The 18,445-nt window shown below is 46.6% G+C and overlaps 1 protein-coding gene across 1 annotated transcript in view; it reads right to left on the bottom strand.

Annotated features, from left to right (window-relative positions):
* The window catches only part of LOC144503445 (X-ray repair cross-complementing protein 5-like), a 292,714-nt gene that overhangs the window by 214,294 nt on the left and 59,975 nt on the right, over nucleotides 1–18,445 (bottom strand). The window contains exons 5-7 of the mRNA XM_078227765.1: nucleotides 11,610–11,732; nucleotides 1,834–2,013; nucleotides 1,441–1,555 (exon numbers count right to left, since the gene is read on the bottom strand). Of these exons, the coding sequence (XP_078083891.1) occupies nucleotides 1,441–1,555; nucleotides 1,834–2,013; nucleotides 11,610–11,732 (418 nt within the window). The remainder of the gene's footprint in view (nucleotides 1–1,440; nucleotides 1,556–1,833; nucleotides 2,014–11,609; nucleotides 11,733–18,445) is intronic.

Genomic DNA, 18,445 nt, shown 5'->3' with positions numbered 1-18,445 from the left:
GAAATCATAGAAACCCTACAGTGCAGAAGGAGGCCATTCAGCCCATCGAGTCTGCACCGACCACAATCCCACCCCCACACACTTTACCCGCTAATCCCTCTAACCTATGCATCCCAGGACTCTAAGGGGCAATTTTTAACCTGGCCAATCAACCTAACCCGCACATTTTTGGACTGTGGGAGGAAACCGGAGCACCCGGAGGAAACCCACGCAGACACGAGGAGAATGTGCAAACTCCACACAGACAGTGACCCAAGCCGGGAATCGAACCCAGGACCCTGGAGCTGTGAAGCAGCAGTGCTAACCACTGTGCTACCGTGCCGCTTCTTACTGTTCTTGACAGAAGCCAGAGGGTGGTTGTAGACAGTTGTTTTTCAAACTGGAGGCCTGTAACCAGCGGTGTGCCTCAGGGATCAGTGCTGGGCCCACTGTTATTTGTCATTTATATTAATGATTTGGTTGAGAATATAGGAGGCATGGTTAGTAAGTTTGCAGATGACACCAAGATTGGTGGCATAGTGGACAGTGAAGAAAGTTATCTCCAATTGTAATGGGATCTCTATGATTTCTATGATCTTGATCAATTGGGCCAGTGGGCTGACGAATGGCAGATGGAGTTTAATTTAGACAAATGCGAGGTGATGCATTTTGGTAGATTGGACCAGGGCAGGACTTACTCAGTTAATGGTAGGGCATTTGGGAGAGTTACAGAACAAAGAGATCTCGGGGTACATGTTCATAGCTCCTTGAAAGTGGAGTCACAGGTGGAGAGAGTGGTGAAGAAGGCATTCGGCATGCTTGGTTTCATCGGTCAGAACATTGAATACAGGAGTTGGGATGTCTTGTGGAAGTTGTACAAGACAATGGTAAGGCCACACTTGGAATACTGTGTGCAATTCTGGTCACCCTATTATAGAAAGGATATTATTAAACTAGAAAAGATTTACTCGGATGCTACCGGGACTTGATGGATTGAGTTATAAGGAGAGGCTGAATAGACTGGGACTTTTTTCTCTGGGGCATAGGAGGCTGAGGGGTGATCTTATAGAGGTCTATAAGGTCACCAGGGTGGAAATGGCTGCTACGAGAGGACACAGGTTTAAGGTGCTGGGGGGTAGGTACAGGGAAAATGTTAGGGGAAAGTTTTTCACACAGAGGGTGGTGGGCGAGTGGAATCGGCTGCCGTCAGTGGTGGTGGAGGCAAACTCAATAGGGACTTTTAAGAGACTCCTGGATGAGTACATGGGACTAAATAGGATGGAGGGTTATAGGTAGGCCTAGAAGATAGGGATATGTTCGGCACAACTTGTGGGGCCGAAGGGCCTGTTTTGTGCTGTAGTTTTTCTATGTTTCTAAATACTGAACCTCTCTGCTGCCTTCCAAACACTGCATTGCTGTTTTTCCAATTCCTCCATCTTCAATATATAATCTATAACTCACTGCCTTGTAGCCCACGATGTTGATGGTGATTCGAGAGCCAATAGTGAGCTGACATGGCCATGCCATGGGTTTCCTTTCAATTTTCTTAAATATGGATAACCGTTCCACACTTTCTCTAGAACCAGAAAAGAAAGACAGTGCTAATGTATTTAAAATCGAACCAAAATACATGATAAATTCAGGTGCAGGTTAGGTGTCTTGGATCTTAAACACATAATTTGACTTATTCAGCTTCTGAAGAGTTGGATACTGCTATGGGGGGGGGGGGGGGGCCTCGCACACTGGGACTGAATAAAAGAATAATTTCCATATCTTATGTTACATCTCTTCCCCCACCTCTAACCTCTGATGTTCATCAGCCACTTTGATAGCTCTCCTCTGAATTTTTCTTACCTGAAAGTGAAGACTTCATCTAGTCCTCCCTCTTCATTCAAAGACAGCATCACTTTCCTGACCATTCTTACTCCTTCTTTCTGCTGTGCAGTCATTTCTTTCGCTGGGGAAACATTCCAATGTCTTTCTGCACCATTTCCACCAGCTCCTGCGCTGGTAGTGTCCAGTGGAAAAGGCAAGCTGTATGGCAACAAATTAAGAACATACCTTATAGTACAAAACAGTGATTAATGATTAACTTGCTGGAAATTTAACAGGTCTTTGTTGCATACAGCCTGTTCAGCCATTTCTTGATAGCAAATGGAGCAAATGGATGAATTCTAGCATTTGGAATCTCAGGAGCAGACCAAAAGAGATAATCCACTCAGCATTTCTCGCTGAAGATGACGCAAATATTTTTATAGTATATCTGGCACATATACGGTTAATGTGGGCTGAATATAGCAGCACCTACACTGAAGCAAGAAACACTTGATCCAGATCCAAGATCAGTGTGGTGAAGAGGCATGTATGGACCTAAGCATGGAGGCACCTCCCAGCTTATATCATTTATAATACATGGGTAAATAGTAATAATATTTTAAAAATTCATTTATGGAATGTGAGCATCACTAGCCAGGCTAACATTGATTGTCCATCACTAATTGCTCTTGAAAAGGTAGTAGCGAGCTGCCTTTTTGAACTGCTGCCCAGGATTTTCATCCAGCAGCAGTGAAGGAACGGCGATATATTTCCAAGTCAGCATGGTAAGTGGCTTGGAGAGGTACCTCCAGGTGGTGGTGTTCCCAGGTATCTGCTGCCCCTGTCCCAGATGGTAATGGTTGTGGGTTTGAAAGGTGCTGCGTAAGGAGTACTGGTGAGTTTCTGCAGTGCATTTTGTACATAGCACACACTGATTGACTGAATAAGGCAAGACTGCAGAAGCTTAGACCTGATCCATTGAATGTGGTGATAGCTTAGTTCTGTCTGCAGCATGCTACATCCTGTTTAACAGGCATATAGTCGTGTGTTGTAGCTGTACCTCATGTTCCCAGTATGCTATTCCACACTCCTCACTGAACCAGGGTTGGTTCCTTGACTCGATGGTAATACTAGAGTAAAGCTTCTGTTGGATCATGAAGTTACAAATTGCGCTGACACAATTCACATCTTTCACTCATGGTGCACAGTGGAAGCAGAATATACCATCTACGAGATTGCTGTAGCAACAGGTCAGGTTTCTTCCACAGGACCCACAACTTCTACCATCTCAGAGAAGCACTGAGTTGTCAGCTGCTCAAGTACTGTAAGTGGTAATGTCCATACTTGACTGAACACTATGAGGGTTCATTGGGTTGTCACTTCCTCATGATTCCGTAACACTTTGCTGCCATATCTGATGGGTCTGGCCTGCCAGTGGGATGGGACATATCCAGGGACGGAAGGATCTGAGATACTAACTGAAAGGTATAATTCTGCAGGTATGACTATGTCAGGCTGTTGCTTGATTAGAGTGTGGGACAGCTAACAAAGAACAAAGAACAATACAGCACAGGAACAGGCCCTTCGGCCCTCCAAGCCCGCGCCGCTCCCTGGTCCAAACTAGACCATTCTTTTGTATCCCTCCATTCCCACTCCGTTCATGTGGCTATCTAGATAAGTCTTAAACGTTCCCAGTGTGTCTGCCTCCACCACCTTGCCCGGCAGCGCATTCCAGGCCCCCACCACCCTCTGTGTAAAATACGTCCTCCTGATATCCGTGTTAAACCTCCCCCCCTTCACCTTGAACCTATGACCCCTCGTGAACGTCACCACCGACCGGGGAAAAAGCTTCCCACCGTTCACCCTATCTATGCCTTTCATAATTTTATACACCTCTATTAGGTCACCCCTCATCCTCCGTCTTTCCAGTGAGAACAACCCCAGTTTACCCAATCTCTCCTCATAACTAAGCCCTTCCATACCAGGCAACATCCTGGTAAACCTCCTCTGCACTCTCTCCAAAGCCTCCACATCCTTCTGGTAGTGTGGCGACCAGAACTGGGCGCAGTATTCCAAATGCGGCAGAACCAACGTTCTATACAACTGCAACATCAGACCCCAACTTTTATACTCTATGCCCCGTCCTATAAAGGCAAGCATGCCATATGCCTTATTCACTATCTTCTCCACCTGTGACGTCACCTTCAAGGATCTGTGGACTTGCACACCCAGGTCCCTCTGCGTATCTACACCCTTTATGGTTTGTATGAAATGTACAGGCAGCAAGGAACACATCAGATGCTCGAGGAGTATAAAAAGTGCAAGAAGCTACTTAAGAGGGAAATCAGGAGGGCTAAAAGAAGACATGAAGTTGCTTTGGCAGACAGAGTGAAGGAAAATCCAAAGAGCTTCTATAGGTATGTTAGGAGCAAAAGGATAGTGAGGGATAAAATTGGTCCTCTTGAAGACCAGAGTGGTAGACTGTGTATGGAACCAAAAGAGATGGGGGAGATACTAAATGGTTTTTTTGCATCCGTATTTACTGAGGAAACGGGCATGGAGTCTACGGAAATAGGGCAAACTGGTAGGGAGGCCATGGAACCTTTACAGATTAAAGGGGAGGAGGTGCTCGCTGTCTTGAGGCAAATCAGAGTGGATAAATCCCCAGGACCGGACAGGGTATTCCCACGGACCTTGAGGGAAGCTACTGTTGAACTTGCAGGGGCCCTGGCAGACATATTTAAAATGTCAGTATTCACGGGGGAGGTGCCGGATGATTGGAGGGTGGCTCATGTTGTTCCGTTGTTTAAAAAAGGTTCCAAAAGAAATCCGGGAAATTATCGGCCAGTAAGTTTGACGTCGGTGTGGGAAAGTTATTGGAAGGTGTGATACGGGATAGGATCTACAAATATTTGGATAGACAGGGACTTATTAGGGAGAATCAACATGGCTTTGTGCGTGGTAGGTCATGTTTGACCAATCTATTAGAGTTTTTCGAGGAGGTTACCAGGAAAGTGGATGAAGGGAAGGCGGTGGATGTTGTCTACCTGGATTTCAGCAAGGCCTTTGACAAGGTCCCTCATGGGAGGTTAGTTAGGAAGGTTCAGTCGCTAGGTATACATGGGGAGGTAGTAAATTGGATAAGACACTGGCTCAATGGAAGAAGCCAGAGAGTGGTTGTGGAGGATTGCTTCCCTGAGTGGAGGCCTGTGACTAGTGGTGTGCCGCAGGGATCGGTGTTGGGTCCATTGTTGTTTGTCATCTATATCAATGATCTGGATGATAATGTGGTCAATTGGATCAGCAAGTTTGCTGATGATACAAAGATTGGAGGTGTAGTGGACAGTGAGGAAGGTTTTCAAAGCTTGCAGAGGGATTTGGACCGACTAGAAAAATGGGCTGAAAAATGGCAAATGGAATTTAACGCAGACAAGTGTGAGATATTGCACTTTGGAAGGACAAATCAAAGTAGAACGTACAGGGTAAATGGTAGGACTCTGAAGAGTGCAGTTGAACAGAGGGATCTGGGAATACAGGTACAGAATTCCCTAAAAGTGACGTCACAGGTGGATAGGGTCGTAAAGAGTGCCTTTGGTACATTGGCCTTTATAAAACGGAGTATCGAGTATAAAAGTTGGAGTGTTATGGTAAGGTTATATAAGGCATTGGTGAGGCCGAATTTGGAGTATTGTGTACAGTTTTGGTCACCTAGTTACAGGAAGGATGTAAATAAGATTGAAAGAGTGCAGAGAAGGTTCACAAGGATGTTGCCGGGACTTGAGAAGCTGAGTTACAGAGAGAGATTGAATAGGTTGGGACTTTATTCCCTGGAGCGTAGAAGATTGAGGGGAGATTTGATAGAGGTGTATAAGATTTTGATGGGTATAGATAGAGTGAATGCAAGCAGGCTTTTTCCGCTGAGGCTAGGGGAGAAAAAAACCAGAGGGCATGGGTTAAGGGTGAAAGGAGAAAAGTTTAAAGGGAATATTAGGGGGGGCTTCTTCACGCAGAGAGTGGTGGGAGTGTGGAATGAGCTGCCGGATAAAGTGGTAAATGTGGGGTCACTTTTAACATTTAAGAAAAACTTGGACGGGTTCATGGATGAGAGGGGTGTGGAGGGATATGGTCCAAGTGCAGGTCAGTGGGACTAGGCATAAAATGGTTCGGCACAGACAAGAGGGGCCAAAGGGCCTGTTTCTGAGCTGTAATTTTCTATGGTTCTATGGTACTCGAATGTCTTCATTCACTTGCACTCGCTCCCTCTCCTCTACCATTGATTTCGTAATTCCTCTTACCTCTGCACCCTCCCCCCCATAAATTAGTTTAAAGCCCTATCTACAGCCCTAGTGATACGATTCGCTAGGACTCTGGTCCCAGCACGGTTCAAACAGAGACCATCCCATCTATACAGGTCCCATGGGACACTTCCTCCCTTGTAATGGATATTTTCTCTAACAGGTCAACACTCCCCTCCGAGACACTCCCAGTCAACACATCCCTCTCCTTTGTGAATACCGACGCAAAGTATTCATTTAGGATCTCCCCTACTTCTTTGGGCTGCAAGCATAATTCCCCACTTTTGTCCCTGAGAGGTCCGATTTTTTCCCTGACAACCCTTTTGTTCCTAATGTATGAATAAAATGCCTTGGGATTCTCCTTAATCCTGTCTGCCAAGGACATTTCGTGTATTCCTCCAGAGCTCCCTCCATTTTTAGCTGCCTGGACCTAACGTGCGCCACTCTTTTCTTTTTGACCAATCTCTCAATTTCCCTGGTTATCCACGGTTCTCAAATCCTACCCTTCCTATCCTTTTTTACAGGCACATGCCTATCCTGCAGCCCCAGCAACTGTTCCTTAAAAGACTCCCACATGCCAGATGTGGATTTACCCTCAAACAGCCTCTCCCAATAAACAGCTGCTAATTTCTGCCTAATCCCATTAAAGTTAGCCTTCCCCCAATCCAATACCTTACCCTTGGGACACCACTCATCCTTTTCGATCACTATCCTAAAGCTAACAGAATTGTGGTCACTATTTGCCACATGTTCCCCTACCAAAACTTTGAAGACCTTTTCAATGCCAAGAGTATTGTGGGGAAGGCAGACGAGCTGAGGGCGTGGATTGACACATGGAATTATGACATTATAGCCATTAGTGAAACTTGGCTACAGGAGGGGCAGGACTGGCAGCTCAATGTTCCAGGGTTCCGATGTTTCAGACGTGATAGAGGCAGAGGAATGAAGGATGGGGGGGTGGCATTGCTAGTCAGGGAAAATGTTACAGCAGTGCTCAGGCAGGACAGATTAGAGGGCTTGACCGAGGCCATATGGGTGGAGCTGAGAAACAGGAAAGGTATGACCACATTAATGGGGGTGTATTATAGACCACCCAATAGTCAGCGAGAATTGGAGGAGCAAATCTGCAGAGGGATAGCAGACAACTGCAGGAAACATAAAGGTTTACAAGGATGTTGCTGGGACTTGAGAAACTGAGTTACAGAGAAAGGTTGAATAGGTTAGGACTTTATTCCCTGGAGCATGGAAGAATGAGGGGAGATTTGATGGAGGTGTATAAAATTTTGATGGGCATAGATAGAGTGAATGAAAGCAGGCTTTTTCCACTGAGGGTCGGAGAGAAAAAAACTAGAGGACATGGGTTAAGGGTGAAGGGGGAAAAGTTTAAAGGGAATATTGGGGAGGGCTTCTTCACACAGAGAGTGGTGGGAGTGTGGAATGAGCTGCCAGATGAAGTGGTGAATGCGGGCTCACTTTTAACATTTAAGAAAAACTTGGACAGGTACATGGATGAGAGGGGTGTGGAGGGATATGGTCCAGGTGCAGGTCAGTGGGACTAGGCAGAAAAATGGTTCGGCACAGGCAAGAAGGGATGTCAGAAGTTACAGAGGGACATAGATAGAACAGAACAATACAGCACAGGAACAGGCCCTTCGGCCCTTCAAGCCCGTGCCGCTCCCTGGTCCTAACTAGACCATTCTTTTGTATCCCTCCATTCCCACTCCATTCATATGGCTGTCTAGATAAGTCTTAAACGTTCCCAGTGTGTCCACCACCACCACCTTGCCTGGCAGCGCATTCCAGGCCCCCACCACCCTCTGTGTAAAATATGTCCTTCTGATATCTGTGTTAAACCTCCCCCCCATCACCTTGAACCTATGACCCCTCGTGAACGTCACCACCGACCTGGGGAAAAGCTTCCCACCGTTCACCCTATCTATGCCTTTCATAATTTTATACACCTCTATTAAGTCTCCCCTCATCCTCCGTCTTTCCAGGGAGAACAACCCCAGTTTACCCAATCTCTCCTCATAACTAAGCCCCTCCATACCAGGCAACATCCTGGAAAAGCTCCTCTGTACTCTCTCCAAACTCTCCACGTCTTCTGGTAGTGTGGCGACCAGAACTGGACGCAGTATTCCAAATGCGGCCGGACCAACGTTCTATACATCTGCAACATCAGACCCCAACTTTTATACTCTATGCCCCGTCCTATAAAGGCAAGCATGCCATATGCCTTTTTCACCACCTTCTCCACCTGAGACGTCACCTTCAAGGATCTGTGGACTTGCACACCCAGGTCCCTCTGCGTATCTACACCCTTTATGGTTCTGCCATTTATCGAATAGCTCCTCCCTACATTATTTCTACCAAAATGCATCACTTCGCATTTATCAGGATTGAACTCCATCTGCCATTTCTTTGCCCAAATTTCCAGCCTATCTATACCCTTCTGTAGCTTCTGACAATGCTCCTCACTATCTGCAAGTCCTGCCAATTTTGTGTCGCCCGCAAACTTACTGATCACCCCAGTTACACCTTCTTCCAGATCGTTTATATAAATCACAAACAGCAGAGGTCCCAATACAGAGCCCTGCTGAACACCACTAGTCACAGGCCTCCAGCCGGAAGAAGACCCTTCCACTACCACCCTCTGTCTTCTGTGACCAAGCCAGTTCTCCACCCATCTAGCCACCTCCCCCTTTATCCCATGAGATCCAACCTTTTTCACCAGCCTACCATGAGGGACTTTGTCAAACGCTTTACTAAAGTCCATATAGACGACATCCACGGCCCTTCCCTCGTCAACCATTCTGGTCACTTCTTCAAAAAGCTCCACCAGGTTAGTGAGGCATGACCTCCCTCTCACAAAACCATGCTGACTATCGTTAATGAGTTTATTCCTTTCTAAATGCGCATACATCCTATCTCTAAGAATCTTCTCCAACAAATTCCCCACCACAGACGTCAAGCTCACCGGCCTATAATTACCCGGGTTATCCTTCCTACCCTTCTTAAATAACGGGACCACATTAGCTATCCTCCAATCCTCTGGGACCTCACCTGCGTCCAGTGACGAGACAAAGATTTGCGTCAGAGGCCCAGCGATTTCATCTCTCGTCTCCCTGAGCAGCCTTGGATAGATTCCATCAGGCCCTGGGGATTTGTTAGTCTTTATATTCTCTAACAAACCTAACACTTCCTCCCTTGTAATGGAGATTTTCTCCAACGGTTCAACACTCCCCTCCGAGACACTCTCAGTCAACACATCCCTCTCCTTTGTGAATACCGACGCAAAGTATTCATTTAGGATCTCCCCTACTTCTTTGGGCTCCAAGCATAATTCCCCACTTTTGTCCCTGAGAGGTCCGATTTTTTCCCTGACAACCCTTTTGTTCCTAACGTATGAATAAAATGCCTTGGGATTCTCCTTAATCCTGTCTGCCAAGGACATTTCGTGACCCCTTTTTGCCCTTCTGATTCCCCATTTGAGTTCTTTCCTACTTTCTTTGTACTCCTCCAGAGCTCCCTCCATTTTTAGCTGCCTGGACCTAACATACGCCTCTCTTTTCTTTTTGACCAGTCCCTCAATTTCCCTGGTTATCCACGGTTCTCGAATCCTACCCTTCCTATCCTTCTTTTTTACAGGCACATGCCTGTCCTGTAGCCCTAACAACTGTTCCTTAAAAGACTCCCACATACCAGATGTGGATTTACCCTCAAACAGCCTCTCCCAATCAACAGCTGCCAATTTCTGCCTAATCCCACTAAAGTTAGCCTTCCCCCAATCCAACACCTTACCCTTGGGACACCACACATCCTTTTCCATCACTATCCTAAAGCTAACAGAATTGTGGTCACTATTTGCCACATGTTCCCCTACCAAAACTTTGAAGACCTGACCGGGCTCATTTCCCAGTACTAGGTCCAGTATAGCCCCCTCTCTAGTCGGGCTATCTACATATTGTTCCAAAGAACCCTCCTGTACGCATTTTACAAATTCCTCCCCATTCAGAGTCCGAGCTCTCAGCGATTTCCAGTCTATACCAGTAGGGTGCAAGACTGGGCGGAGAAGTGGCAGATGGACTTCAACCCAGATAAATGTGTAATGGTCCATTTTGGCAGGTCAAATGGGATGAAGGAGTACAATACGAAGGGAAAGACTCTTCGTACTGTAGAGGATCAGAAGGACCTTGGGGTCTGGGTCCATAGGACTCTAAAATCGGCCACCCCAGCTGGAGGAGGTGGTTAAGAAGGCGTATGGTGTGCTGGCCTTTATCAATCGAGGGATTGAGTTTAGGAGTCCGGGGATAATGATGCAGCTATATAAGACCCTCGTCAGACCCCACTTGGAGTACTGTGCTCAGTTCTGGTCGCCTCATTACAGGAAGGATGTGGAAAAGATTGAAAGGGTGCAGAGGAGATTTACAAGGATGTTGCCTGGATTGAGTGGCATGCCTTATGAGGATAGGCTGAGGGAGCTCGGTCTTTTCTCCTTGGAGAGACGTAGGATGAGAGGAGACCTAATAGAGGTGTAGAAGATGTTGAGAGGCATAGGTCGGGTGGACTCTCAGAGGCTTTTTCCCAGGGTGGAAATGGCTGCTACGAGAGGACACAGGTTTAAGGTGCTGGGGGATAGGTACAGGGGAAATGTTAGGGGCAAGTTTTTCACACAGAGGGTGGTGGGCAAGTGGAATCGGCTGCCGTCAGTGGTGGTGGAGGCAAATTCAATAGGGTCTTTTAAGAGACTCCTGGATGAGTACATGGGACTTAATAGGATGGAGGGTTCTAGGTAGGCCTAAAAGGTAGGGATATGTTCGGCACAACTTGTGGGGCCAAAGGGCCTGTTTTGTGCTGTAGTTTTTCTATGTTCTATGCTTCTAAGAAGGGCCAAAAGGCCTGTTTCTGTGCTGTAATGTTCTCTGGTTCTGGTTCTTCAGCAGCCCCATCTTAAACATAAAAAATATCAACATTGCGCAGTCTCACCCTCACAGTCCTCAATTATGTTCAACCTCTCCAAGTGCCTTCTGATGGCTTCCCTCATTACTTTTCCAAAAGTCTTGTTAAACTAACTGGGCTGTAATTACTAAGACTGCCCTTCCAGCCTTTGAGGCAGAAGATGAGACATAATCATACTGAATCACTGAACAGGCTTGAGGGGACATTTGGTCTACTCCTGCTCCTATTTCTTAAGTTCACTGTGGATGCTACTGAATAGCTAGGATGCTTTCCTCACAGTGGAATGTATTTTGGACATTGTCACTCACTTGAGGATGTTCCTGAGTTTTTGGCATATTGCCCATTCACTGTAAAATACTCCTGAGCATTTAGGGTATTGTCCCTCACTGTGGAGCATTCCTGAGAATTTGGGGTATTGACACTCACTTTAGGACGTCAGAGTATTTGGGGTGCTGTTCCCTCCCTCCCCGTACCCGACCCCTCACATCATGTGGATTATATCAGGGCTAATCTGACCTGACCAACTCTACATCTGAATAAAATGCAAGGATCAGTACTCACAAGAACTGCAATGTGATCCCAAACTTTTTCATACTGGTAGTGATGACATCCAACTGGTCGGAACTGAAGGGACTGTTCAGATCAGTGAACACTGCGATATGTAATTTCTCATACTTCTTTCCCCTAAAAGGCAAAATGGTAGAAAACTGATTGAGTAGAGCCACATCATGCCAGGGAAGTAAAGGATCAGTCCATTCAGATATTCTGTTTGTGCTTTCCTCCACAAGATTTAAGAAGGGTCTTAAAAGGATAGGAAATATCAGACTAATGCCTGGATTAGAAAGATTGTCCTATGAGGAAAGGCTGGACAAGTTAGACTTGCATCCACTGGGGTTTAAAAGAGTAAGTGGTGACTTGATTGAAGCATACAAAATCCCAAGGGGTCTGAAGAGGATGGATGTGGAAAAATAAGGGGTCACCCATTTAGGACTGAGATGAGAAAAAGTGTTTTCTCTCAGAAGGACATGAGTCTTTGGATCTCAAAAGGCAGTGGAAGCAAAAGGGCGATCTTACCAAAGAATTCTAAGTCCCAAACAAGCGTGAAAATGGGAGAAATTAGCACCTTTGGGCAACTTAAAAATCAAAATATTATCTGACTCTGACAAAAAAAATCTTGACAAACTTGAAATTCGCCAGTCAGGGGAGTGCGTAGGACCTAAATTGCCCAAAAGCCAGCTGATAGCAGCAGAGGGTGCAATTGCGCATGTGCCGGTTTCTGTGCTCTGAGAGCACCGAGACCTATCACTGCCTCTACTCTAAAGCCAGCCATTGTGATCAAGCAACCCCACCACGACCTCCCTTTCCCCCGCTACTGCAGGGCTCCACGGCCGATCATGGCTCCCTCCTCCCCCCACTGATCGCAACTGCAGAGTAGCAGCTGTTCCCCCCCACCGCCGCCCCCCCCCCTCCCCCCCCCACCCACTGAACAGCCCATCCCAATCTCGAACATAGAACAGTACAGCACAGAACAGGCCTTTCGGCCCGCGATGTTGTGCCGAGTTTTGTCTGAAACCCAGATCAAGCTATTTCCTCCCTATCATCCAGAAGTGCTCGATGTGCCTATCCAATAGCTTCTTAAATGTTCCTAAAGTTTCTGACTCCACTATCCCTGCAGGCAGTCCATTCCACACCCCAAACACTCTCTGAGTAAAAAACCTACCTCGGACATCCTTCCCATATCTCCCACCATGAACCGTATAGTTATGCCCCCTAGTTACCGCTCCATTCACCCGAGGAAATAATCTTTGAACGTTCACTCTATCTATCCCCCTTATCATCTTATAAACCTCTATCAAGTCTCCTCTCAACCTCCTCCGCTCCAAAGAGAAAAGCCCAAGTTCCCTCAACCTTTCCTCAATCTGGCCCTGCTCCCCAGTTGGCTCCGCTCCCTCAAGCTCCAGCCCCTTGCCACTGCGCAGTGCCCACCAGGCACTAGCAGGGTGCCAGGATGGCAGTGCCAGGGTGTCCAGTGGGGCACCCCTTTGCCTCCGACCTCCTGGGGGCACTTCAGTAGCATCTAGTTCTACCGGCAAGATGGGGGACCATATGTGATCCTTGCTGGAGGGAACCTTCCCTGGCCAGGCCACAGAGGCAAGTGAGCCCAGACGATTCCATCCCAGGCCTGCTAATTCCATTCAAATTAGATATAAAATAAATGTAAATATTATAATCACCCTCATGCCCTTTTCGGATGCAAAGCTGATCACACCGGATATCTGTTGCCGGTAAGATCATGAGAAGCAAGAAATCAGATGCAATCTTGCGATCTTACTGGCTCACCCCACCCATTGGCCAGCAGGGTGCAATGGTATGGTCGCCCCCAGAGTCTTTGAATCTTTTTCAGATAGCGGTAGATTGATTCTTGATAAACAACGAGATGAAATATTATTGGGAGTAGGCAGGAGGTTACAACCAGAATAGCCAGGATCTTGTTGAATGGTGGAGGAGGCTCGAGGGGCCAAATGACCCACTCCTAATTCATTTGTTAGTATGTATGTTCGTTTAGGGGTTTAAGACAAGAATCCAAGCTGATGAGCTAAACAGCTGAAGGCACATCTGTCACTGACGAAGCAAAAGGAGTGGAGGAAGCACAAATGGCCAGATTCGTAGGATCATAGAAATCCTAGCTGCTTAGAAGTTGTGAATTTTCAATGAGCTGTCAGTGGACATGAAACCAATATACATATATACATAGAAAGCATATTAGTGGATACAGCACTACAGCACTTGGCCCAATTGGTTGCTGGCGGTGGTATGCTCCATTTGAACCCCTTCCTGACCCATAATAAAAGCAAAATATTGCACATGCTAGAAGTCTGAAATAGAAGCAGAAAGTGCTGGAAATAGCAGGTCTGGCAGTATCTGTGGACAGAGAAACAAAGTTAAAGTCCGGAATTTTCCAGCCATTTGCGCCGGCCGGTGCATATAGCAGGAAATTCCATTGACAGCGGCGGGATCAGAAGATCCAGCCTCAGGCCAATGGTAGGTTGCATCCACCACAACAAAATATACTGTAGTCCAGAGCAGAATATCCCACCTAAAGTTTTCCGACGAATATGAATCTTCTTCAGAATTGGAGGGTAAAAACGTGATGGGTTCTATGCCATCAAAAGGAGCGGAAGAGAACAAAAGGAAATATCTGAGATGAGGTAGAGTATGAGAGAGAATAAAAAACAAAAATGTCATGGAACAGAAGACAAAAGGAATAGGGAGATGGTGGCATGGTTAATGTCATTGAACTGTTCATTCAGAGGCCCGGGTTGATGCTCTGGGGCCAAGGGTTCAAATCCCACCAAGGCAGCTAGTGGAATTTGAATTCAATTCATAAATCTGAAATATAATGCTGGTCTCAGTAATCATGACCGTAATAACTGTTATCAATTGTTTAAAAAACCTAAGTGTTCACTAATGTTCTTTAGGGAAGGAATCCGCCATCCTTAGCTGGTCTGTCCTACATGAGACTATAGACCCACAGCAATGTAGTTAACTCTTAAATGCCCTCTGAAATGGCCAAGCAAACCACTCAGTTCAAGGAGAATTAGGAATGCTTGCTTTGCCAAAGATGCCCACAACCCATGAAAGAATAAAGGGGTACTGGTTGCAGTAGAGTCAAAGTACTTGTCCAGAGTGAGTGTGAAAGACAGAAAAGGACATTGGTCGTGTATTAAATGAATATTTCACATCTGTCTTCACCCATGAGAATGAGGAGGTATTTATGGAAGGAGGAGTTATGGAACTCGGGGAGTAGAGAGGCTGTGAGACTCGAGAGAAAATTATCATAGAACGTGACAAGGTATTGGCGGGCTTAAAAGTGGACAAATCTCCGGGTCCAGATGAATTGTATCCCAGGCTGTTGTGGGAGGCAAGGGAAGAAATTTCAGGGGCTCTGACTGAAATTTTTAATTCTTCCCTGGCTACTGGGGAGGTCATGATGTGGAGATGCTGGCGTTGGACTGGGGTAAACACAGTAAGAAGTTTAACAACACCAGGTTAAAGTCCAACAGGTTTATTTGGTAGCAAAAGCCACACAAGCTTTCGGAGCTCTAAGCCCCTTCTTCAGGTGAGTGGGAATTCTGTTCACAAACAGAGCTTATAAAGACACAGACTCAATTTACATGAATACGTCACAATGGATATCTCGGCACTCTACACCAGCATCCCCCATGACGATGGCATTGCTGCAACGGCCTCAGTGCTCAGCGCCAACAACTGCCAGTTTCCAGATGCAATTTTACATCTCATCCGCTTCATCCTGGACCACAATATCTTCACCTTCAACAACCAGTTCTTCATCCAGACACACGGAACAGCCATGGGGACAAAATTCGCACCTCAATATGCCAACATCTTCATGCACAGGTTCGAACAAGACTTCTTCACCGCACGGGACCTTCAACCGATGCTATACACTAGATACATCGATGACATTTTCTTCCTTTGGACTCATGGTGAACAATCACTGAAACAACTCTATGATGACATCAACAAGTTCCATCCCACCATCAGGCTCACCATAGACTACTCTCCGGAATCGGTTGCATTCTTGGACACACGCATCTCCATTAAGGACGGTCACCTCAGCACCTCACTGTACCGCAAGCCCACGGATAACCTCACGATGCTCCACTTCTCCAGCTTCCACCCTAAACACGTTAAAGAAGCCATCCCCTACGGACAAGCCCTCCGTATACACAGGATCTGCTCGGATGAGGAGGATCGCAACAGACACCTCCAGACGCTGAAAGATGCCCTCATAAGAACAGGATATGGCGCTTGACTCATTGATCAACAGTTCCAACGCGCCACAGCGAAAAACCGCACCGACCTCCTCAGAAGACAAACACGGGACACAGTGGACAGAGTACCCTTCGTTGTCCAGTACTTCCCCGGAGCGGAGAAGCTACGGCATCTTCTCCGGAGCCTTCAACATGTCATTGATGAAGACGAACATCTCGCCAAGGCCATCCCCACACCCCCACTTCTTGCCTTCAAACAACCGCACAACCTCAAACAGACCATTGTCCGCAGCAAACTACCCAGCCTTCAGGAGAACAGTGACCATGACACCACACAACCCTGCCACAGCAACCTCTGCAAGACGTGCCGGATCATCGACACAGATGCCATCATCTCACGTGAGAACACCATCCACCAGGTACACGGTACATACTCTTGCAATTCGGCCAACGTTGTCTACCTGATACGCTGCAAGAAAGGATGTCCCGAGGCATGGTACATTGGGGAAACTATGCAGACGCTGCGACAACGGATGAATGAACACCGCTCGACAATCACCAGGCAAGACTGTTCTCTTCCTGTTGGGGAGCACTTCAGCGGTCACGGGCATTCGGCCTCTGATCTTCGGGTAAGCGTTCTCCAAGGCGGCCTTCGCGACACACGACAGAGCAGAGTCGCTGAGCAGAAACTGATAGCCAAGTTCCGCACACACGAGGATGGCCTCAACCGGGATGTTGGGTTCATGTCACACTATTTGTAACTCCCACAGTTGCGTGGACCTGCAGAGTTTCACTGGCTGTCTTGTCTGGAGACAATACACATCTTTTTAGCCTATCTTGATGCTCTCTCCACTCACATTGTTTTGTTTCTTAAAGACTTGATTAGTTGTAAGTATTCGCATTCCAACCATTATTCATGTGAACTGAGTCTGTGTCTTTATAAGCTCTGTTTGTGAACAGAATTCCCACTCACCTGAAGAAGGGGCTTAGAGCTCCGAAAGCTTGTGTGGCTTTTGCTACCAAATAAACCTGTTGGACTTTAACCTGGTGTTGTTAAACTTCTTACTGGGGAGGTGCCAGAGGACTGGAGCACAGCTAATGTGATCCCACTATTTAAGAAAGGTTGTAGAGACAAACCAGTGAGTCTCACATCTGTGGTTGGGAAACTACTGGAGAAGATTCTGAAGGAGGTAATCTATCTCCATTTGGAGAGGCAAGGTTTGATCAGGGATAGTCAGCAAGGTTTTGTCAGAGGGAGGTCATGCCTAACAAATTTGATTGAATTTTTTGAGCATGTAACCAAGTGTGTGCTAAGGATAGTGCGTTGATGGGGTTTACATGGATTTCAGCAAAGCCTTTGACAAAGTCCAACATGGGAGACTTATTAAGATGGCTAATGCACATGGGATACAGGGTGATCTGACAAGGTGGATTCATAATTGGCTTAGCGGTAGGTGACAAATGGCTATTTTAGTGACTGGAGGCCAGTGACCAGTGGCATACCACAGGGATCAGTGCTGGGCCCCTATTGCCTTGGCACCTCCCTCTGGGGACCCTGAACTTCCTAACTCACAGCCCACAATCAGTAAGGATAGGCAACAACACTTCCTCCACAATCATCCTCAACACCGGTGCCCCACAAGGCTGTGTTCTCAGCCCAATACTATACTCCTTATACACCTATGACTGTGTGGCCAAATTCCCCTCCAATTCGATTTTCAAGTTTGCTGACGACAGCACCGTAGTGGGTCGGATCTCAAACAATGATGAGACAGAGTACAGGAATGAGATCGAGAATCCGGTGAACTGGTGTGGCAACAATAATCTCTCCCTCAATGTCAAGAAGATTGTCACGACTTCAGGAAGCGTAAAGGGAACATGTCCCTGTCTACATCAACGGGGACAAAGTAGAAAGGGTCGAGAGCTTCAAGTTTTTAGGTGCCCAGATCACCAACAACCTGTCCTGGTTCCCCCCATGCCGACACTATAGTTAAGACAGCCCACCAACACCTCTACTTTCTCAGAAGACTAAGGAAATTTGGCATGTCAACTACAACTCTCACCAACCTTTACAGATGCACCATATAAAGCATTCTTTCTGGTTGTATCACAGCTTGGTCTGGCTCCTGCTCTGCCCAAGACCACAAGGAACTACAAAAGGTCGTGAATGCAGCCCAATCCATCACGCAAACCAGCCTCCCATCCATTGACTCTGTCTACACTTCCCGCTGCCTCGGCAAAGCAGCCAGCATAATCGAGGACCCCACACACCCCGGACATTCTCTCTTCCACCTTCTTCCTTCGGGAAAAAGATACAAAAGTCTGAGGTCACGTACCAACTGACTCAAGAACAGCTTCTTCCCTGCTGATGTCAGACTTTTGAATGGATTTACCTTGGATTAAGTTGATCTTTCTCTACACCCTAGCTATGACTGTAACACTACATCCTGCACTCTCTCGTTTCCTTCTCTATGAATGGTATGTTTTGTCTGTATAGCGCGCAAGAAACAATATTTTTCGCTGTATGTTAATACAAGTGACAATAATAAATCAAATCAAACCTATTGTTCGTCATTTATGTAAATAACATAGATGACTATG

This window comes from Mustelus asterias, chromosome 14, assembly GCF_964213995.1.
Source record: "Mustelus asterias chromosome 14, sMusAst1.hap1.1, whole genome shotgun sequence".
Taxonomy (NCBI): Eukaryota; Metazoa; Chordata; class Chondrichthyes; order Carcharhiniformes; family Triakidae; genus Mustelus; species Mustelus asterias.
The sequence above is the reverse complement of the archived record's forward strand: the minus strand, read 5'-3'. Positions and strand labels throughout refer to the sequence as shown.